General features: G+C 43.8%; 1 protein-coding gene across 8 annotated transcripts in view; it reads right to left on the bottom strand.

Annotated features, from left to right (window-relative positions):
* Positions 1–23,500, bottom strand: part of PARP4 (poly(ADP-ribose) polymerase family member 4) — a 2,159,601-nt gene that overhangs the window by 488,436 nt on the left and 1,647,665 nt on the right. For all 8 annotated transcript variants that reach the window (XM_085621544.1, XM_085621545.1, XM_085621546.1 and 5 more), the window contains one exon: positions 14,576–14,620. In XM_085621544.1, the coding sequence (XP_085477670.1) occupies positions 14,576–14,620 (45 nt within the window). The remainder of the gene's footprint in view (positions 1–14,575; positions 14,621–23,500) is intronic.

The following is a 23,500-nucleotide window of genomic DNA, read 5'->3' as shown; positions in this document are numbered from 1 at the left end:
CAAGACTTTTTTCATTTTCTGAAAAAGACTTATCTGGTTTCACCATGGATTGAACTATGGATTATTTCTGAAATAATTTTCTTTCTGCTTTGGCTAGCTTTAGTAATGACTCTTAGCATGCTTGTGAATGGCAGATACATTCGATTTGACACTGAAAGTAAAAATGTGAACTTACTTTTAATACCACACAAATCATCCCATTGTGAAGCAAGAGACTTGTCAGCAGTGAACATCACAGCCGTTCCTATACAAGATGGTACAGTTTGGGACACAACCGATTTCGACATATTCGGCCCGTCGTAACTTTTGAAGATTCCACATTTATTTAAAGTTTCATTAAGTGACTTCATTACCTCCAGTACCTATTCTGATGTTTAGGACTTTGAGACTGTTAATAACATGATGTCTGATCTAGAAAGGTCTGCTGCATTCTCTAACAATGAAAACTTAGAGGGTTAATCAGACTACGAACAGCTTTATTGTTACAACCACTATGGTCATCATTTCTTGCATAAATCTGCAAAACCTAGAAATGGGTTTATGTTTAACCAATGGGAACATTGTCCTACACCACCAAGGGGTAGTTCAAAAACGTTTGCAACTAAGTTTCCATATTTTTTACGGTACAATACAACTGATCCAGAAAACCTTTTCTATAGAAATGTAAATACAACAGGACAGAAAAATATGTTAACTAATACAAAACAGATTTATTCTGCAGCCTTTATTGCCCAACTGTCTAGACAAGGGTTTGACTTTTGGGAAGACACAATCGACACAAAATCTGTCTGAGGTTCTAAAGAATGGCAAGTGCAGGGGATAGAAGCTTTGTTTAGCGCCTGTATCATCCTACAACAAATAATGTTTTTGAATGACACTGTGCAACAAACGTCTTGCCTTGGATTACCCAAGATAAAAGACATGAGCACACCTTCTGTACCAACTCCTGCTAATAATAGCACTACACAGGGAGCGGTCACAGTACACACAATACTACAAAACAACAGATGAGATCCTGATTGGGGAAAATGGTTGCTCTGGCCCACAGACACAAACATCTGTCAAGAAAGATTCTTGAATAGAATATGTGGTACTTAAAATTTTGGGACCACGTAGGAGGCATGGCCCTACCCTGCCTATTTCGGTATCAGCGAACCGCGAATGGCCAATGCGGTATGTACAAGTGTTTTGCATAACGTTTCATCGATAAATGCACTTTGTATATGATATTACACATTGACTTTGTGGGTTCCATTTTAGAGCGGTAGCCATCTTTGGTTGCCCTCACATAGGCTGCACATTAAGGACAAGCACAGGCCTTCAGAACACATGTGCCTTCTATTGACTTCTCTGTGACCTATGCGATTTGGCTCCACTGCCCCAGGTCAGTCCGGTCCCACGAGCTCCCCGTCCTACGGCCACCTGTGATTAGCATCAGGGTTTGACACACCATAAAGCCTTTTCATCCCACACAAGCCTCCGGCTAATCTCTTTCACATCTGACTCTTCCTGCTTTATGGCTTGTTTTACAAACAGGAGGTGCCCGTGTTTATTGGGGTCTGCTGGTATCCGATGAGGGATCTGAGCCTTGCTGGGTAAATAATTGTGGGCTGGCTGAACTGAAATGTGGGATGGTCATCATGACTCTGCCTTTTCGTTTGTAATGAATACATATGATTGACCATGTCGTAAAACTAAGAATGTGTGCCTGAAGCATGATATTCTGTATAAAAGAGAAGACTGGTTTTTGTTCTGGAGACTGCCTCGTTCAGTTGCTAAGGCTTCTGTGTGACGTAGTCTCACTCATGTGAGTTTAATAAAGATGTCTTTTGCTATTTCAGCTTCTTTTGCCAAGTTCTTTGTTATATTACCCTGAGAATGAGAATTTCAAGTACTACACTGTGGTCCAAGACAAGAAGAACTCGAAGTCATAGGGGGGTACCCCTGGCACCGCTGGGGTCCTAAAAACCCCAGTACTTCAAATACAGGGCTTTACCATCCATTGGCCAGACCCACGTTATGTTTAACAACAGCATCCGGGGGAAGTAACAACATACAGTGTAGGAAAATTGTGCCGCGACTGGTTACAAAAATCTACACTCGAGGATGTGAAACAACACTTATCTTTACTTAAAGAAGACGCAGACCTAAGGGATTTCTTGCAAGGACCAAGAAAACCGCATCAAAAACGTTACATATATGCAGCCATTTATGCTGCTTATAATGAAATACGGAAGGTTTCACAGGCAGAGGCCGCAGAAAGAATACGTGAACTTGATCGTATTAACTTAGAGAAATCTCTCGCTGTAGTCGATAATGGGTTAACAACTTTGTCTTCCAGAATATATTCACTGGATAACATTGTATCCTCTGCTATAGACATACTGGAACAAGATTAAGCCATGTTACAACAAGGCCAATCTCAGTTACATTCTATTATGTTATTAGGCTGGACGCTGCAATCCTTGCGTGCAGGCTATGTGCCTTGGCGTTTTATCAACACGTCGGCTCTGTTTTCTGAATACAATCTCACAGATAAACAGATTGAACTGGCACAAAGGGGAGCAAAGTATACAGTGCTGAGCATTGAAAAACGGGAAAAATTACCATTTACGGTAGCAGATAAACCAGCTACAGAATGGCTTATCCATGGCAAAATAACTCTGCCTCTCACTACTTTTCATTTTCAGTATTGCCTCAAACAAATGCAAGCAGGCAAATATGAAAAGTTGGGTAAAGTATACATTAAGACATCCTGGGATTTACCTTACACATACAGATGTTGGAGTGGGGGTCGTGAAGTGTTTCTAAGCAGTACACACTGTGAAATTGCACTTAGTGGCTCAATCATGTGTCAGGACATTTCTTTACACGGGGCTTGTAATGGTTCTGTGGCAAACTTGTCCTGCCACCTGCAGGGTACACCAGCTGTTGTGATTAATCCAGCGTTTGGCCAACTTTCTAACAGGAGTTACCTCATGTTGAATGATCAAAGTTGCTGTGGCTTGTTGCCAAGAATCCCATATCTGGTAACGGTTAGCTCCAGGGTTACTTGTTGTATGCAAGTATTGTTCCCCCAAATAGACACAGTCAGGGAGTCGCCTCTATGGCCTTCATTGAATGTTTTTTTTATACGTTTTGATACTTTAGGCAGAATGAAAGCCATGCTTTTGCAACAAACTGTACCTTTGATCTTGGCCAAAGAAACCTATGATCTACAAATTGCAAGGACTTCGGCTGAGATACAAGCTCTCATAAGTACAAACTGCCCTATACATTTCGTAGAAATGATGGGACGTATATTAAACATGTCTGATACGAGCGGGATTGTACATGTATTTAAGACCATATGATCAGGACTGTTAACACCTTTTCAGGCTGTCCTCGGAATCATTCCAAACTTTGTGCATTTGGTGTTTGGTGGTCTGCAGCTAATTCTAGCACTTGTTGCAGGAATCCTGATTCTATTCCTACTACTACGCTATGGCAAGCCTCCTAGAAAGGAAGTGCTGTGAGCGCATAGTGCAACTTTTTGGGCATAACTCACCTACGGGAACTTAATACAACATGGTTTCTGTCATTTAGACCAATCTGGCAAGATTGCATCTTACCTGTTCTACGCTGCCTACTTTGCTGTGAAGAATGCGTGCTAGACATCTGTCTAACACTCCCATCAGCCATGCCAACGGATATCGATACTCTGCTGGACCCGATAACGGCCCATGCTTTGTGTTGTCCCCAGAGGCTACCAATTCTGATGACGGCATTCGTTGAGATCTCACAGACGCTTCCTACTGCTGCTGAGGTACGAGATGGATCAACAGGCACACAGGTAACAACGGACGCAAATATTGCTTCGGCATCCCATGCTGAAGGTGCTGCTTCACACCTCTGTGCAGTTAACCTTCTAAACGAGGTATTCCAACTATCACCGACATCGAGAGACGATCTTTTGTCTACAGGAGTAGATGATTTCATGTTTACACCAGACCCATTCACTGACTTTGATTCGGCTCACAATGTACCGGGAAAGCTATGAATTTGGCCTCCATATTTTCAAAACAGAACAAACTTGGAACTGTTCCTAAAAATTGACTTTTTTCTAATTTTGAAATTAAAAGGCAATTCACTCTGCTTACAGTAGAACTATTCATATAGAACGGACTTCTTTGAATACTTCCAGGGACACATTGTCACCTTATTTTACCACAATTTCATTTGGTACCATGTTATTAAATGGCTTTGATTTTTTGAATACTTGTTGACCATTTCGTCATATGTATATATTTCTATTCATTCCTACTGCATTTATTTCCGATATATGCTTAGAATGGGAAACTGCTTTAAAATGTACAGTACCTTTGCATTACATGTTTTAGCTAAAGTTTTTAAACTTCTTTTAGTATGCTTTTACAAATGTTTTTACTACAACATGTGGTACTCAGTTTAATGTTTAGCATTTAATGTTTAGCATTTAGTACTATCGTTCATTCAAAAGTGGAGTGGGTGTTGCATTCCGCTTTAGGTGTCCGTATATAGGTTTTTCTGAAACGTCCTTATATAGGCACAATTCGCATTGCATTTCTATAGGCATAAGATCCCAGTCCTTATTTAGGCATTAGCCATGCTATCCAAATACAGGCATGGTCACCTACATCTGTCCACCCCACCGTCACAACGAGTTCTTAGAAACCAGATCCTTAAGCTCTTGGGAGTTTCCCTAGCCCAGGATTATTGATTTCTCCAAGAACTCATCTATTATACATGAACCGCTATTCCTTAAGGGTTCTTCCTGATGTCTTCCTCTGCCCAACTTTACGTCAATGCTAACATTCCAAGGCACCTACCAGGTACAAATATACCTTCCCTTGCCACAGCAAGTTAGAGGAGACCTCGACTTTAGAGGAGCCCGTGTCCCGGCCTGACGCACTGACAAGAGACGCTGTCATCCCTGCTCGCAGAGAATCCAGCTTCCAGTGTTCTGACTCCCTTTGCGGGGTGTTAGAGTATGAGACCCGGAAAGAGATTCCCACCTCTCATTCTCAAGGTATGGAGCTGACAAGAACCTAGAGGGACTCTGGGCATACTAAACTATAGCAAACCATACCAAACTATAGCAATCTATCTATTATACCGCCTATAGAATACATCACCTACTTCTTACCTTGTACTACACTAAGGTTACGTACACTGGGGTAGAACTAGTTGAGAAGCATCTTATGAGTACTCGCATTTTTAGCTTGTGTTATTTATGTAGATGAATAGATGTGTTCTAGCTAAAATATAATGCCAGCGCAGTATTATTTCCTTCTACTGCTTACGCTGTACATAATATATCTCGCATACTGTCTTACGATTGTAACAGCTCATATCTCACACGCGAGAAACAAGACTGTTCAATAAATCCTTTTATTGAAACGCCGGTCTATTCTTTCTGTGTAACTCTGTCGAAACTAAGCATGCACGATTAGCTGAGTGAAACTGTTATCTGTTGTTTCCACGATTCTGAGAGTGTTCCGATTCTAAAGGGAAACAAAGTTGCCATGTTTATGCAGTTGCCAGAAACTACTCCCTTCTTGTTTACAAGGAGTTTCTAGTGGCCTCTGAGTTAGCTGGTACAAAGTAATTAAGTTTAATGTACTCAATAGAGGCATACTGACCTCAGTCCTATGACAAATCTATAGGGTATATTATACAAATGCTCAGAGCCTATTAGGGAAATAGGAACTACACTACACAGTATCCTGCCTTTCAAGGCTGTCCCTGGACATGCCAGTGATAGCTGCTTTTGGCACTGCTCGCAAAGGGCACATTTACTCCATTCTTAGCTGTCTACTTGTGGGGTTTTATAGCACCTCCGTTGAGGTGAATTGCTTATAATTTCGCTATTCAAACCCTAACATGATCCTATGGACAGGCCCTCGTGGAGGCCCTTGTCAATACTGAATACAGACTATATTATAGCTAGCAAAACCCTTGCCCAATGGATATAACTACTGCTGCCCTCCTTGGTGTGTCAGAGCAAAGTGGCTCCATTCCAAACCGTAGCACATCCTAGAACCTTTGTAGGCTATTCAGGGTACTAGGAGGGCCCAAAGGCGCACCAGGGTACGATAGCAGCACCTGGATACACCTTCACGGGTGATAAGCCACGCTTCACAAGTAATGATTGATTTAATGGTCATGTTGATAGTCCTCAGCAAGGTGTTTGATATGCATAGCTTACATTATGTCTACAGTGCTTCAACGTACAGGATTCGGAGAGGGGATACTCCGATGGATTTCAATTCTGTGTGTCAATCCCACTGCTAAAGTTATGACAGGCAGGGTAATTTAAACACCACTGAAAGTGACCCAGGGCTCAAGGCAGTGGTGCCCATCCACCCCCTTATTCTTGTCCCAGTTAACAGTGCTGTCATGCCTGTCTAATGAAGAAGAAAAGTGCTGACGGGAATATTCGGTCATAACATGGCCCAAAGACTATCTTCTTATATGCTGACAACCTATTTATATTTCTGATGGACCAACATAGTACCAAACTTCGGCCATCTTCATAAATTTGGTTGACCTTCGGGCCTCATTGTCAACTGGGGAAAGTCATGTGCATTTCAGATTCAAACAATGAATGGGGACAGGCCGCCTGAACTGGTGACGTTTAAAGCCCCATGGGAAAGGTGGTGCCTCTTCAGGTACCTTGCAGTGTAACTTTATCAAGTCGACGACAGCTTGATGGCCAGAAACGTGGGTCAACCTATAAGAGAAAGGCACCCCCTAGTTGCTTTTAGGTCCAAGAGGAGGGGGAAACTAAAATAGCTAACTGCAGAGACCTCTAAACTGACCTATATTGCTTTTAATGAGACCATATTCGGTTCAGAAATGCTACAAACCCAACATATATAGACAATAAACCAAACAGTGGCAGAGAAAATTAATTATTTATTATATTCAATCTCTGACATATATCCTTTGAGTACAAAAAGTTTTGGGGTTAATTTTTTCTTTCTTTTTATGAACAGTTAATATAAAAATACATACATATATAATTGTCTGTACATGCCTATTCTTAAGAATTGTATCTAGTACAGTATAAATCCTTTAAATAGACGTACACATAACCCCACAAAAAATCTTCAACAAATCATTCTAACCAGTCAAACCTACTCATTCAAACTACACATGCATTAAAAGAAAAGAGATTCAATCATATGCGGGATCCAATGTGGATCTGATGAGGACACATCCTACAGTTTTTAGCGTTTGCAGATCACAACCATCAGCAACTTCTGATGGAGCTATCTCTCAGGGACCACTCCTCATATGTGTTGTTGGTCTACGCGCGTTTCAGTGGCAACGCCACCTTCATCAGGAGCAAGGTATATAAAATGAATCTCAAATCGAGAGGCCAGGGGTTAATTCAAAAGTCGGTGATCACTTTCAGCATCCTTTGCGCTCCTTGATAGGCTGCATGAGATTCAAGAACACAGTGCCAATCTAGACCGTAGGTAAAACAGCACTGGCCACGATGGCGATGCTCTTCCATCTCCTGTATTTTTTTATTACCCTTTGCTTATGGGTGCTAGCTTGAAAGGCACTGGTTTGTGCTAGAAAATATGAAATTTCCTATAAAAGAATGATGCCATAACACTCCAGACTTTGCTTTGAGAAATACTACTTAGTCTTGCAACTTTAATGGGTAGAACAGTAGATGGGTTACACCCATTTACATGAAACGGGATTGCCAACAGATAGGAGAGACTGAGGGGTCTTGACCCGTCTCTTCACTGGACAAGGAATCGCATATGGCAGATCCCATAGCCTGCTCTGAATAGAATTGCAATGTTGGAGGAGGTGTTTGTTGGAAACCAAGATGTTTCCAGCATATACCTTATGCCGCCCATTGGTAGGCATACCAAGGGCCCACAGCTGTCTCACAGCCAGGAAACATGCAGGAAATTTGCAGCCTGAACAAGGGTAGGGATAGGAATGGCAGGTGACTATCGTGACAAAGGCATGTGGAAATCACTAACTGATCTAATGTCCACGGACGGACTTCCCAGGGGCCAGTTCTAATTATATGGCACCCTGACAAACATACGGTGTGGCAAATGGAACAGGTGATCCAGAGACAGACGCACTAAATATTCAGTTTAGGTGAGATTGTGGGGCCGTTCACATGGAAATATAAAGCCCTGCATGGCACGACAGATCAAAGATATAGAAGATGGGAAATCAGAAACATCTTAGAATATACAAACAAAATCTCTCGGCACTCCAGAGTTCTATTAATACAAATTGACTTTTCGCACAGAACATTTTTGACACCAAAGAGACTCAATAAAATACCTGCTCAACACGTTCTGTCTTGCTAGGTGCGGTGTAGTAGATGTGGAACTATTTAACATAATATGTGCCTGCTATAAAATCAAGAGATTTTTAAAAGAAATTACAGATTTACTAGATTAGACACTGGGAAGGATGGATCTGCACTCACCTCACTCACTGTCTCTTGGATCTTTTGCCAGCCCTAAACCCAAGAAAGCAGGCAACAGATTCCTTGATTTAGTTTCCTACTGGCTAACAAAGCGATAGCAATGACACGACATTCTTCAGAGACTCCGCCACTTAGCCAGGAGCTTAAATAAATAGATGGGCTGCAAGCGAGACGGGAGTCGTTCATGGGGGAAGGCTATAGTGGCCTGAGTAGGTGCCAGGCCGGGGCCTTTATTAATTTACAAATTACCTTCTAGGCCCTACAAGAAGGTCATTTGTAAATTAATACAGGCCCCGGGCCCAGATTCTGCACTGCGCACAGCACAGCGCGGAGCAGTGGAGACGACCTACCAGGCCTGTCTACTACTTTAGTCATGGGCAGCCAGAACGCGGCGCCAGCCAGCCCCATCATGCTGTCACAGGACGACACACGACAGACACCAGGCCTGAGTGACAGACACTCACCTGCGGGCAGCAGTCCGGCAGAGGAGAGCAGAACTAGCCTGGGCAAGCCAAACGCAAACTTTTAATTGCGCGAGCCTCGCCCTCGCCCTCAATGGGCGTGACACAATTGGTTACCAGGCAGCCCCAGCCCCACCCTAAAGTCTGGGCAGTGGGCAGGGCACCTTATCTTATTAATATACGACTGTCTCATGCCAGCTGTGCAGTGCTTTTTCCCCCGCACTGTAATTCGGGCCATCCGTGATTCTTTCCGTGACTCCGTGAGTCAGTGACCTTACAGTAAGGTCAATGACTCACGGAGTCACGGCCTGAAAATCGGCCCCAGCAAAACCGGCCCCCTCACCATCCGGCCTACCGGGAGATTGCCCGGAATCACCAGTCTGGCCCTGTAAGGAATTGATACTAAATTAATGCATTATTCCACATAACCATTTCAGACTTGAGAGAGCCCAGGCCTGCACACCACCAAGAAGCGAAAATATGTGTTTGTTGTACATCTCAAATGATGGGAATGTTGAGGTGGCTCCACTGGCGTCAGATTGGATCCATATGTGGATCCAGAGGGCCTGATTGGCATTGCAGGCAGACACGATGGCAGAAGACCAGTAGGGGCTCCTTCTAAACCCACGGGCCCAAAGAACCTCCAGCGGGGATGGGGCCTCAAATATTAGGTACATGGCCTCAGGAAATTCACAAATTTGGGCGGAGGTTGCTCCGGCTCCCGGAACATCGAGCAGGTGCAGAGAGGGCACAACCGCAAGATCAACCGCAGAGCCAGACCTCAAATGTCAACACTCCTTCATCCCGCTGTATGACTTCTACAGACAGGGCAAACTCTGAGATCTCTTCTTTTTCTTGCTCTTCTTTTTCTTGTGGGACTTTCCCGTATGGGACGATAACAACTGAGACAAAGATCGATGGATCCCCCACCGATCCTGGGACATTCCTCACGACTGGGATCGAGACCGTTGCAGCATCAGACATCAAGAGGCAAGGAGAGTGAGGAATAACTCCCTCATGGCCTTCTGGTGCATGGCGTAACAATCGACGCAGGTCTTGATGTTGTGGTCGCACTCATGGCACCAGAGACAGACGAGGTGCAGGTCTATCACCAACATTTGCCAGTGACAGGCGCATAAAGGTCTTGAATCCAGCCTTCTTTGCGGAGACCCTGCAACACCAGGAGACAAGTCTCAAAAATGTTTCTACAAAAGTCGAAAAAAGTCAATTGAGGGTTGGTTTCTCCAGATCTGCGCTGACTAGTACAGAGAGAGAATAAATGATGTCAGCGTGCTGGGATTGACGCCTATATAGGAACCTCACACGACACTTCCGGTAAGAACGACACCGACAACACAATGTGGATTGATCGACGGCACCTACCGGTGCCCATGAGTAGTGCTCAAGGAAAATTTCTGGATCCAGTCTGACAACTAGGGATAATTCTAAGGTAAGGAATATGCGGTTAGAAGTCTCTATCAGATTATCTCTTTTTTTTTTACTCCTTATTGATTTGAAAGGCACAAAACCAAGCATACAGTACTGCTGGATATTAAGCTGATGATTTCGTACAATAAAAAGTTTACCCACCCTCCCTGTTAACCTCTCCTCCATGATGTCACTCAACCCTAATACATTTCGAAGGCTTCTCCCCTCCATTCACCCTACCCTGGTTGGGATGTTGGCATAAGACCAAAGTTCCTTTGTTTTTCGTCATGTAATACCTCAAGCCCAAGGTAGGTTCTTCACTTTACCCACACATTTTCAAACTTATCGGGGCACCCCCTACTTTCAAATACTACCCTTTCAGCTTCCATGCAGATATTCATTCCCTCTTTCCACTGTACTACGGTCGGTGCTAACGCCTGCCCCCACAAACCGGCCCTGTCTCACTTGTGTACCATGAACACCAACATGCAAAATCTCAATGGTCGACCCGGAATGTCTATGTCATTTGGGATCCCGAAGAGTATTAGTAGGAGAATTCCCGGTATCTCTAGACCCATACCTGCTTCCACCTCCTGTATCATATCCCTCCAGTATCCTTTAATTTTGGTGCATCCCCATATGGTATGTAGAAATATTCCTTTGTTGGAAATACACACAGGGCTGGATGTACACTTTTGACTATCTTTTACAAATCTAAGTGCACAAGAGCCACATCCATATCCACGTCAACACGTTCTGTAGGGTGAAGGGGCCAGTAAACCACAAGGGACAATAGTATACAGTGTTGCCTGATCATCCACTCCTAGATGGGTTCCAATTATTCGCACTTCAAATGTTTCTCACTTTGCTTGTCAGAATCGGCTTACTTTTTTGATCTGAAGCAGGCACTATCTGTCACAAGCTAGTTCTTACTGGGTTGAAGTGTGGAGCTGTCAAGGGGAGTCCCAAAAACCAAGGTATGCTGCACCCCGATTCTCAGAGCATCAGTTTCAGACGGGGTATTTTTTGGGAGTGTTGGTCAAAAGGTTAAAGTTCGATCACAACTGTGTCAGGGAGGAGCTTCACTGCTGATTTCATCACACGCCATCATTTAGCAATATTGTAGAGGGAGGAAAGATAGGTGGCAAGTATTTATAGGTGAGCACACCTGAGCAGGGAGTGTATGAAAAGTGGCATTGCCCAGAGGGGGCACCAATGACACATGCCTAAGCATAGAGAGGCTGTCTCCTTCCAGCACCTGGGGTCCCATAGTCCCCAACCCCTAGTTCTCCAACCCAGTCTTGGGCCTGGGCAAGTAACATGCACTTTGCTGTTCTCACAACCTACCAAGTGCAACAATGGTCAAGAGCATTAATGTAAAGAATGGTTGAAGCCTCAGCTCTAGCTGATTCTTTCCTTGCAAGTCAAACTGTCATCTCTGAGCCCTGCCCGGACAGGCTTGTGGGCCTCACATTGATATGGTTGCAGCATTCATAAGAACCCTTGTGTGCTCCCTCGCCACAAACACCATCAGTTTGAGTTGTCTGTGCATCAAACCCCAGACCCATACAACAGTCCCTCTCCTTGTTTCGCTCTTCCACACGTGCTTCTCAGAGTGGATCAGAGGCAAGATCACAACCCGCATCACCACCCTTTGCCACTGATATATAGATGACACTTACAGAGGTCTTATTCCATGATTCTACTTTCTGGATAAGGAAAATTGACTGCATAATTGGGTTGATAAAAGAATCATAAACAGTAGTGCCGAGGCCCTCAGCTAACATTTTCATACATATATCACTGTAGCTGACATACAGGTGTGAACTCTGGACCCTCACATGGCCTGTGTTGTGGGGTTATCATCTTTGGAGTCACTCCTGTTGGGATAGACTCCTTTCAAGAGGAAGAGACAGAGGAGTGGGCACTTTAAAAGGAAAACGGGCCACAACATAAACTTCAAAGACTCCAGCTCTAAATCACTTTTGGTGACTAGAAATTGACAATATGAAGCAGAGCTTCAGACCCAAAAATTGTCAAATGTCAAGCAGCTGTGTGAGGAGGCGAAGTTCTGCAAGACTTCTGCCTGTGACAAGGACTGGTGGCCAAGGCCTGCTAGTCAGCTGAATGAAGGGAAAAGAGTTAGGGAATCCAAGATCACCTGCCCTGGAGCACCAGTGCCTGCCTGCTTGCTATGACCAGTATGCCCTGCCTGTGAGGAAGAATAGAGTGTTGGAGGGAGTGAGGTCCAGTAGGAAATCCTGTTGAGCGGACTATCTTAGCGAGGTGTGACGAGACTGCTGCTGCTCTAATCGAGTCATTGCCTGTGTGCAAAAAGAAGTGAGCTGTAATTGCTGCTGTGCCGCAGGGGTTATCGCTCATGTGCAGTGAGGGACCGGCAATCCCATATGCCAGGAGGGGCCGCTGTGGACAAACTGTCATACTGAGTGAGCCCTAGCCCGTGTGCAGTGGTGAGCTAGCAACACCATATACCAAGAGAGGCACTGTGAAGGAATCTGTTGAACCGACTGAGGCGGATCCCATGTGCAGGGATGAGACGGTGACCTAGTACACCAGAGTGGCCACCGAGACCAAGGAAGAAGTGAGACCTGGTCTGGAACATCGCTGGAAGAGGGAGGCGTCATGGGGCCACTACGGACCTACACTGTAACAGAGGATCAACTTCAGGACCTTCGCACTACTTCCTCCCCCCAATCACCATGGCATGGACAAAATAACTTATCCAACTTGTAGGATCCAGTTAGAACCTCAGGTCGCCGTAGCAGCACGACTGCATGCAAGGAACTTGAGGACAGCTGAGCGAAGTCCGACTGGAACATGTGCAGTGAACTTACCTTAACCAGTCGCTGCAGCGTCAATGCCTGCAGAGGGGGCAGTGTCAGGAACTCCGATTGCTCTTATCTTGAAAATGCGGGTAAGACTGGATCAGGTCAGTCGACTCTAGGGAGCTTGCTTGTCAAATAACGCTTCGGCGCTGCAACACTTTTGACTTCAATACAATCGATGTGGGACTCTTGAGACTCGAACTACTAGTGGGGCTTACCTTGGGTGTCACCTATAGCGAATGGAGAATAACCACTATCGCTAGAACGAGGAGGGAGTGGGACACAGGGAACCACCTGAGAAACACTAGAGCTCTGATCTATCTCAGGAGGACTGTGTAAGTTGTTTGTAAATGTCGAATTTCCCTTTGTGTTGATAACGGTCAAATAAAATACTTCTCTTTTCATAAAAGTAAGTATCTGGCTGGAAAATAATGTATTGCTGCCACTGTGCTTATTTTGAGTACTGACTCTCTATTTACCCTTTGTATCTACTCCCCTGCCTCCCTTTAGAAGCCTTGGACTGCTTGACGCACATTATCATCAAGAGTAAAGTGCTAAAGGGGTAAAGGGGTACTTGGCCCAGTTGCTCAGGATCCATAGCAGGTCAGAACCAAGGATATCAGGAGTACAAGGCTTCAACCCCCATGGTGTGGCCCAGTAACACCAGCTCGCCCCGTAGCTCTTTAAAAGGGGTTCTGACACCACTGCACACTATGGTGAGAATCAATACTTGTAGGATGATGGAACATTTATGAATGTATTATAATGTTGTCTGAAATACCTAATGGTACAGGACTATTAATGTTGATAATCTTATTGTTTACCAATGTGGAAAGTGAAACGTAAATAAAAATAAAAAAAACACACTATGTCAGTTCAGAGAGAAAGTACATTAAACAAATCACAAGTAATTTTTGAGTTAGTATATCATGTACAAATATGCGTTAGATTCTCATCAGCAAATATTCTCAACGGGTCACAACTCCTAAAATGTGCCAAGTCTAATGGGTTCAACGTCGTGAGAAAATGCAGAAAATCTTGTTAGTGAAATATTAGCAAAAGATATTCTCGCAAAATTATGTATGAGGAAAGAGAAATAAAATAAACTCTTTGAGCCCCATTCCAAAGACCATTAGAGATTTTAAGGGACTTCTGAGGTAAACTCTGATTGTAATCTGTGAAAAAAGAACTTGGTTGAGAAGCCAAGACCATCAGTTGCTTCTACAGAAGTTATTCAAATAATTTTGAATGATATAAATTCTAGTTACATGTATTTCTTAAGAATATGGCCCAGAACATAATACTAACACAACATGACTGAGAAAAAGAAACAAAACACAAGCACTGACCTTAGCGCTGCCAAAACCAGCTGAGCCAAAAGCCTGAGATGCCATCTGAAAGAGAAAGGAAGACCACTCTTCAGTTTACATAGATTCCATTGCAACAGAAATTGGGATGAAAATTCTTTGTTGCTGTGTTATTTTTTTTTTTTAACACAATTTTAAAACAATTATAGCATCATCAACTCAAGCCGAACAATGTAATTTCTAAAGACAAAAAACCTCCAAAACTATTAACACTGTGTTACCATGACATGCTATAGTGGCATGAAAAAACAAAATTCCACACAGTTTAATAACCTATAATAGGAACAGATATCTAGAGGAGGAAGAAGGCAAACACTGCTGTCCTACAAGACAATGATGGAAACGGAAGGTTTGAGGTAAACTAGAGAACTTTACAGAAACAATCTGGTTAGATAAAACAAATAAAACTACCTCCAGGAAACCAAATGCCTACCAAAATACCCACTCCCCTAAATCATTTAGAGTTTTGGAAAAGCTTTTCAGAATGGCTGAATGGGTTTAGAAATGGATACCTAGTCACATTTTGGTAGGGGCATTTTGGACTTCCCTTCCCGATTTGGTACCCTATCTATCATTGGTTTGCAAACATAGAGAGTTACTAACTACCAAGCTGGGGTGGCAAAAAATTTGTAAAAAGGAAGGGATCTCTCCTTCCACATGGTGAACTGTGGAAAAAAATGCATGTTCAATAAGACAGTGGGCACACAAATATTTAAAAAAAGAAAACTTTTTTCCCCACAAAAGCAGGCCGGTTTAAAAAAAAAGATAATAACCGTTTTAAAAGCATTCTCACGCTTCCAGGGCATCATCCATGTGATGGTCACCAACTGGAGAGAGTTGCAATTTGCAACCTGCCTTATCTAATTAATAAAGTAGGCCAGACTGCAACCCAGGCACATTTGGAATTTTGGGAAGCGATATATTTCTATGTACGTCTGTTTGCCAAATCCTATACTGGACGTGAACTGTGACAAGGTTCTGCGACTTGTATAATGAGACATTAGGCCCCTATTTATCAAACATGCATCCCAAGGAGTCTGACCCTGTTACACTTGGACTGCTTCAACCTCACCCATGAAGGCCTTTGCTGCAGCCTCCTTATATAAAAACAAAGCATTTTTCTTGATACACTACATTCAACCTGGAGTGGTATGCAAACAATACTGATCACTATGACTGTTGTCATACTTATGTTATAACTGAGAGCGTCCTTTCCCTCAGAAAAGTCCCAGGACTCAGGTCTGGAAATAGTAGAAACCTCGGTCCTTTAACAGTTTCATGCACAGCTGCCTGCAGAATGCTGTTGTTCTATGTTGATTGCATTTCTACTAGTTTAGTCCAGAAGCAGTTGCTTTTGAGTCCATTGTGGAACGACAAAATGCCTCCAGAACTGCACGTGAATAATACGTTTCCTGACTCTCCTCGAAGGCTGTAATAAAGATTTTCAGCACAGATGGCAAAATAGAATCTTGGACCGTGGGAAAGATCCTCAAGATACAGAGTTGGATACCTCTACTAGTGTTATGCAGTGCATTTACCCTCACCTTCAGTCTCAAAACACAGTCAACACAGCACTACTCGAACTCTTGATACTGAGCAAAAACAAGTTCACATGGACCCTGTGGTTTTCTAGGACTCCAAATCTGGCTTCCACCCTTTTTTCTTTTTTTTTAAGCCAGTAGAAAAGAAAAACGCAATAAAGCATTATATATATATATTAGGAGCAAGCATCATAAGAATTAATTTACAAATCCGAGAAACAGGAGGAATATGCAATAGGGAGAAAGTCACAAAAGAGAAGGGAAAAAAAGGGAGATAAAGACATGACATGTGCGAGAAATTATTTAACTAACCAAAAAAACAGAAGTTCTTTTCCTAATATGCGTGAATAAAGAAATCTAACATTTCATGGCAGATATCCCAATTGCTAAAAATGCAGCCGTTCCGACACGTTCTCCCAGATTTTTTCCACTAGCTGACGTTTCGTTTCCTGTGACCATTATGAGTATTGAGACTAGACTCAAAATGGTCCATTGCCAAAAATATTGCTCTCTACATTTCAAAGGACAAGGGTTCTATTTTCACCCAAGTAGAAGCAATGCATATTTGGGCCACTGCCACAAATAACATATACCGTCCTTTCCTTAATACTCGATTGTTTTGTGTCTTATCACTAATACCAAGCAACATCATTGGGGTGTGAGCATAACAGATGTACCAATGATGTCAGTCAGGAAAGGTTCCATCCCCCCTATTGGCTGTCCAAGTTTAGGGCACGTAAAAAAGACCCGCATGTACAGCCCAACAGCGCTTACCTTTACCATCTATTTACCCTCCCCATTTAGCTATCTTTGCTGGGGTGTAGTACAGGTTTGAAATAGTTTTAGTGATGTGCCCGGAGATTAGATGAGAGTAAGACCTTCTCTGCCATATCAATAGAGTCCTTCAGTAATACTCCCACCTGGCTAAGTCTTATATTGCATTTTTGATTCTGGATCTCTAAATCATCTGTTTGAGTCTCAAGAAGCCAGCCATATAAGACACCAATTCTATTCAACCTGCTAATTGCCTCAATTAGAGTATTCTTTAGCATCATGCTAAAAGAATTCTTCTTTCTTTTCAGAAAATCTCATACCTGTAAAAAATTCAGATCGTGACAGTGTAAATTTATTTTGTAATTTGAGAATTGGTTTAAAAATCCCTTATTTTACTTTCTCTTTTGACCTCCATCTTCCCATTACTGTGTCCCAAAAAATGGAGGGTAATAATAATGAAGCTGACGTCGGTGTACAGTAGCAAATTAGACCAAGCTGAAGAGATCGTCTGACTAGTTTCCACACTTTATAGGTGGCTATCAGAACCTTAAATCTAGTTTATTTTTTATTATAGTAACCATTTCCTAATTCTTCGGCAAACACTACTTTACTTCTGAGCCCAGTAACATTTGCAAAATGGATGGCGCCTCAGCATCATCTATAGTGTCTTCCCCTGTCATCAAAATACCCAAGTTTTGTAAAAGAGAAGCCCAATAGTAAAATGTAAAGCTGGTGTGAGAAGCTGGCTTGGTATAAGGTGTCCACTTATGTATGTGGACACCCTGCACCAATCCAGATAACACTTATGGTGATTTCAGTGGTTTTAGACAACCTTAGAAAGCTCTCAAAGTGGTAGTTGTGGAAAGCAGCCTTCAGGCTTAGTCCAGAAGGAGTGTAAAGCAGCCTGTTTTACCAGAACATAATCTTATAGGTATAGATTAAGTGAAAAAGAACCACAGTGTATTTATAAAAATATTTATTTATTATAAGACACTCACTACATATACAAATATCTCCTAGCCGGAGATACACACAATGCACACAATACTTTTCAATAGAAACAGGTAAGTAGAACAGATACACAATGGTCGCCAGGGGGAGACCAAACCATATACTAAAATAGTGGTATGTGAACACCAACTCGATTCAACCGATGGTGAGTAACCAGGAACCCTACGGAGGCTGTGTGCAGAGTGGGAACACGACCGCAGGCTCAATAAGTCAATTGGTAAGTCGCGGTTGCAATTTTAAAACAAGAATGACCCTTCCCAGTGGACCCTGAAAAAAGCCACATGGAAGGCAGAAGATTGGAGAGCCACCCCACACATGGATACCCTAGAAACCAGGATACCTACCCAAGTGAATCCGGGTTCATAGGTGTGAATTGGCATCGGAAAACGCTGTTGAACTCAATGGAGGACTTCAGGAAGATGCCACTGCTTGAGAAGGTGAAAGTGTCCGTAGCTGGATTCAAGATGATCAGTACCTGCAAGCAGAAGGGACAGAGTCTTTGCCATTCAGAAGTGACCAGGAGGGATGGAAGACGAATGCCCACCGATGTTGGGTGCTGCAGGAGAGCTGAAGGTGACCTTGGAGCCGCAGCTGTGCTGACCAGGCGACACTGTGGAAGACCAGGTGCCATTCACGTGCTGTCCCACGTCTGATGTCAGCCATTGAGGGGTCGATGTCCGTCGGGAACACCAACAACCCTTGGCAACTGCAACCAACATGGCAAGTGAAGAAGGTACGGTGTCTGGACCAGCAAGGTCTAGGTGTCTCACCACAAGCAGGGGAGTCAGAGCAGGCCCCGAACAATCAGGGGAGCCCGCTGAAATAAAAGAAGACCCTCAAGAGGACTCACAGGCCGGAGGCACTGGAGTCGCAAGAGGACATCGAGCAGCTCACCAACTATGCAAGCCCACGATGCAAGTGACGCGGTGAGGACGAAGATCTTGGTCAGAGGAGATGCTTGAGGTTGAGGCTACTTGAAGCCCATAGATCTTGGTGGAAGGAAGCCAACAAGCCTTTGCAACAGCAAGTCGACGCGATGCACAGGGGTTTGGTTCCTTCAGCTCCGACGAGGGATACTGGCCTTAAACTTGTTGAGAGGACAGTGTAGGCCTCGAGGCATGTGAAAAAACACCACCTGTGTTGCTGAGCCTTTTGGAGTCCGTGGGAGCCCAGGATCGGCAGACCGGTCAGCATAATGTGCCTGCAGATGCAGGGAAGTGACTCATTCACTTCAAGGAAGAATCCTTCGGGTGTCTTGGATGCCCACAGGTCTTGGAAGGTTCCTGTATGGAGCAAATGCCCGGACGTTGCAGCAGTCGAGCAGGGTGATGAAACCAGGAGCAGCTGGAGTCTTCCCAGTTTCAGTCTTGAGGCCCAAAGCGAAATCCAGTGAAGTCCAGAGTGCCCAGACGATCGAAGAAGTGGTGTCTTGAAATGAGTCTTGTTCCACGACGAATCTAGGGACCCACCCTCAGGTAAGCCCTTAAGTACCCTAAGGAAAGGGTTGGGACAATTCAGGGTTCCCTCCCAGGGTAGGGGTCGGACAGTGGGGAGGATAGTTCCATGTCCTTTGTCCAGTTTTGCGTAAGAGCGGGAGCCAACAGCTCCCTGAGCTGGTATGAACTGGACTATGCAAGGAGGGCACCCAGTGTGCCTGTCAAGCAGACTGAGTGGCTCTGGCAAGCACTCCCAACCGACCTCAATACACTAAACCCTGTCTGGGAGGTGTTCACACCTCCCTCCCTGTGACAGAATACCTATTCTTCTGCCTTCCCCTGCTCGAGCTTGGATCAGCACCAGGAGGGCAGAATCGTGTCTCTGGTCGGCAGCAGCCATGTTGTGCTTTCAGGGTCCAGAAGACTGGTATCGGTAGCACTGAGGGCATCCCGGAGGAGCTTTACAGTACATAGAATCATACCTCCCACACCGTTTATGGTGTGGAGGTATTATTCCAACATGTTTGATACTAAACATGACAGGGTTCGTTAGAGCCAGTTTAGAGATGGTCATAGTGTAATGACGCATGGCCACTCTATGTATTGTAATGGCTGATGCACTTAAAACCCAGGAGAAAGGACTCCGAAGGTTGCAGGGGTGTCCTGCTCATGATTGAAAGGTCTGCTTTAGTGGTGACTTATAGGTCTTAAGTGCAGTGTTACCTTAGACATAGGGAAATCTATCAGGCACATGCACCAAGAAAAGTTTTTGCGAGTCCTTAATTGCGATTATTAAGGAATCACAATTAAGGACTCTCAAAAGCCTATGAATGTAGGAATTGCTATTAAAATAGCGATTCCTAAACATTCCTTAACTACGACTTGCAAATTGCGAGTCGCAATTAAGGAATGCCTTCCCATTCATTCCTATGGGCCTACAGGCCCATAGGAATGAATGGGAGATTGCATGCGCAATTTGCGAGTACCAATAGGTACTCGCAAATTGCGCATGCAATTTCAAGGGTGCAAGGGTGTCCAATGGACACCCTGTTGCACCCCTGAAATTGCACTGTGCACACATGTTGAGCACACACATGCCCCAAGGGCATGTGTGTGTGTAACCTACAACATTGAAAAATGCACCTTTTGCAAATTACCATCAAGTTCAACTTCATGGTAATTTGCGCCCCCTAGTAGTAGCGAAATCGCTATTTTAAAGTGGTTCTTGCATTGCATTTAAGGAATCGCAAAATGCGATTCCTTAAATGCAATCGCAATTTGGGAAATCGCTATTAATTGTAAATTCTCAAATTGCGAGTGCCTTGAACCTTTTTTTTTTAAATTATTTTTATTGAGTTTTTGGCAATACAGTTTATCAAACATAAACAATATGCTGGGACAAAGCATCATACATCAACAAAGAGAAAAGAAAGAGAGATCCACACAAATCATATATAAGAAAATTTCAGCAATTTAAAATATAGTAACAAATATCGAAATCTGTCTACCCCATTCAAAGAATGACTATTAGTCAAAGTAAGATTCCCAAATTTTGGTAAATTTACGTAGTGCCCCGGTCCTTTGTGCAAAAATGAATTCGGATTTCCTGACTTTCCTACTTTTTTGAAACCATTCATCTACAGTTGGCACTGTTTCTGTCTTCCAGTGCTGAAGAATCAGTGAGGACGATTTTTGCGAATCGCACCGTTTGCGCTCGCAAAAATGGTTGGTGCATGTACCTGTATATCTTATGGAAGTGGTAATAGCACCAGCTTACAGAGGCTGCAATGGCAGGCCTGTAGTTACAGTTCAAGTGATCTCCCATGGGTGGCATAATACATGCTTCAGCCCATGGGGGACCCCTGGTGTACCTATGCCCTGGGTACCTCCGTACTATATACTAGGGACTGATAACGTGACACCAGTATCCAATCTGGGATGTACCTAAGTACTTACCAAATAGCACCAGGCAAAAAGTGGGGGTCACCATGAAAGCAGATCCTACTTTCCTACACAACCCTCCTCCCACCCCCCCCACCCCCAACGTAAGGAGATGAGACTAACCTTGCCTAGTTGAGTCTTCATTTTCTAAGTGGAACTATCTGGAGAGTCCATCTGCATTGGCATGGTTGCTCCCAGGTCTATGTTCCACTGTATAGTCCATCCCCTGTAGGGAAATGGACCACCTCAAAAGTTTAGGGTTTTCACCCTTCATCTGTTTAAGCCATAAGAGGTGCTTGTGGTTTGTCTAAACAATGAAGTGAGTGACAAACAGGTATGGCCTCAGCTTCTTCAAGGCCAAGACCACAGCAAAGGCTTCCCTCTCAATGGCTGACCAACATGTCTCCCTGGGGGTCAACCTTCTGCAGAAAAACGCTACTGGTTGATCCTGGCCCCCTGCATTAAGTTGTGATAGCACAGCCCCTACTCCTATCTCAGATAAATCTGTCTGGACAATTAAAGTTTTAGAGTAGTCAGGACGTTGCAGGATGGGAGCAGTGCACATGGCCTGCTTCAGGTCATCAAATGCCTTTTGACAGCTTACACTCCACTGAACTTTCTTGGGCATTTTCTTAGATGCAAAGTCATTCAGGGGAGTCACTGTGGACCCATATCCCTTGACAAATCTTCTGTAGTACCCGGGCAGGCCCAAGAAAACTCTAACATGAGTCTGGGTATTGGGAGCAATCCAGTCCACAATGGTCTTAATTTTGCTCTCCTGTGGTAAATAAAATATTACGCTCTCAGACTTTTATATTATCAATAAGATCATGCATAAAGCAAGAGGCTGAGTCTGTGGTATCAGATTCATAAAGGGCTTTATTCCAATAACTCGAGTCAAAGGGAGAATATCTCCATCACCAAAAAAGGATCTGGACGGGGCTGAAAAGTATTCTCAATATTCTCAAAACATTATTCACAGAGTACAGTATATATACATTTCTCAATTGTACGTAAGCAAGAGAGCAAGAGAGAATGAGATAAGAGCATGTGGGCGTGTAAGTAGGCGTGAAGGTGGGCGTGAAGGTGGGCGTCCATGTGGGCGTCCACTTGATGATAATGGGTAATTTGTCATGTGTGGGTGGACACCTGGAGATGATTTCGCAATGTCAGCAGAAATACTTGGCAGAGATGCGCGCGCAGCAGCATGACGTGTGATAGACGTGCAACTAGAGGGAGAAAGGGACTTGACATTTAGCTCTACATGTGGAGACAAAAGTCTGGGGTTATGTCAACCTAATCACAAATCATATCTAATATCCTATGTTTAAAGAACTGTGTTATCCACAAGGGAAGGGCTCTCGGACAAAATCTATTCTATACTGACTGTGAGTGCGTGCACAAGCGTCTAAGTGTCTATATGAGATGCAAGGGGCAGAAAACTTTCCATGGTAACAGGGCTATGAATTACTTGCATGAAGACAGCGAAGCCGGGCCTTTTGCTTGGTAACTGGAAGAATGTTTACTTAAACTACTAGGCAGGAATGCATCGGCTGAGGGGGAAGCAGATAATTCGAAGGTGAAATACAGTTCTTGGCAGAGAATAGGCTGATGTCAGGCTTCGTGAGCCGCGCAGAGAATGAGACAAAGTTCATGGTCACAGATGCAGGCTCAGACTGGAGCTTTCAGAGGCAGAAGGCAAGAGGAGTTTCGATGGCAGGATCAGGGCCTACTTGCCTGGACTGTAAAAATGGCATAAGTGAACCATATAAAGCCGGTGGCCTTTCATATTTAGGAATGGAATATCCGGCCTGTTCATGGCGGATCTGACAGAGGACATGTTGACGGTGGACGCACATGTATTTGCGTCTTCATAACTGGAACTGGAGGGAAACATACATGTACTTGTGACATGCACATAGAACCGTTGGGGTCCAAGATAGGGGACATAACTGACCAGGAAAATCCACATTTCCACATTCCCTCCTTGTCCCCTACTTGCCCTTCAAGAGATATCAATCTTCATCAATCCATTGATCTGTTCATATAGCATCATTTGTTCTTCTTTCTTCTTCCGTGATCTTGAATGAAATCTTGGTGGTGGAATACACGATGTGGCACACAGACCACAAATCGCTGGTCCACATTGTAGACATAGACAGCAACTGAATAGTATGAGAAGGCCAATACCTAGGAAGGATAAA

Source organism: Triturus cristatus, chromosome 8 (assembly GCF_964204655.1).
Source record: "Triturus cristatus chromosome 8, aTriCri1.1, whole genome shotgun sequence".
Classification (NCBI taxonomy): domain Eukaryota; kingdom Metazoa; phylum Chordata; class Amphibia; order Caudata; family Salamandridae; genus Triturus; species Triturus cristatus.
The sequence above is the reverse complement of the archived record's forward strand: the minus strand, read 5'-3'. Positions and strand labels throughout refer to the sequence as shown.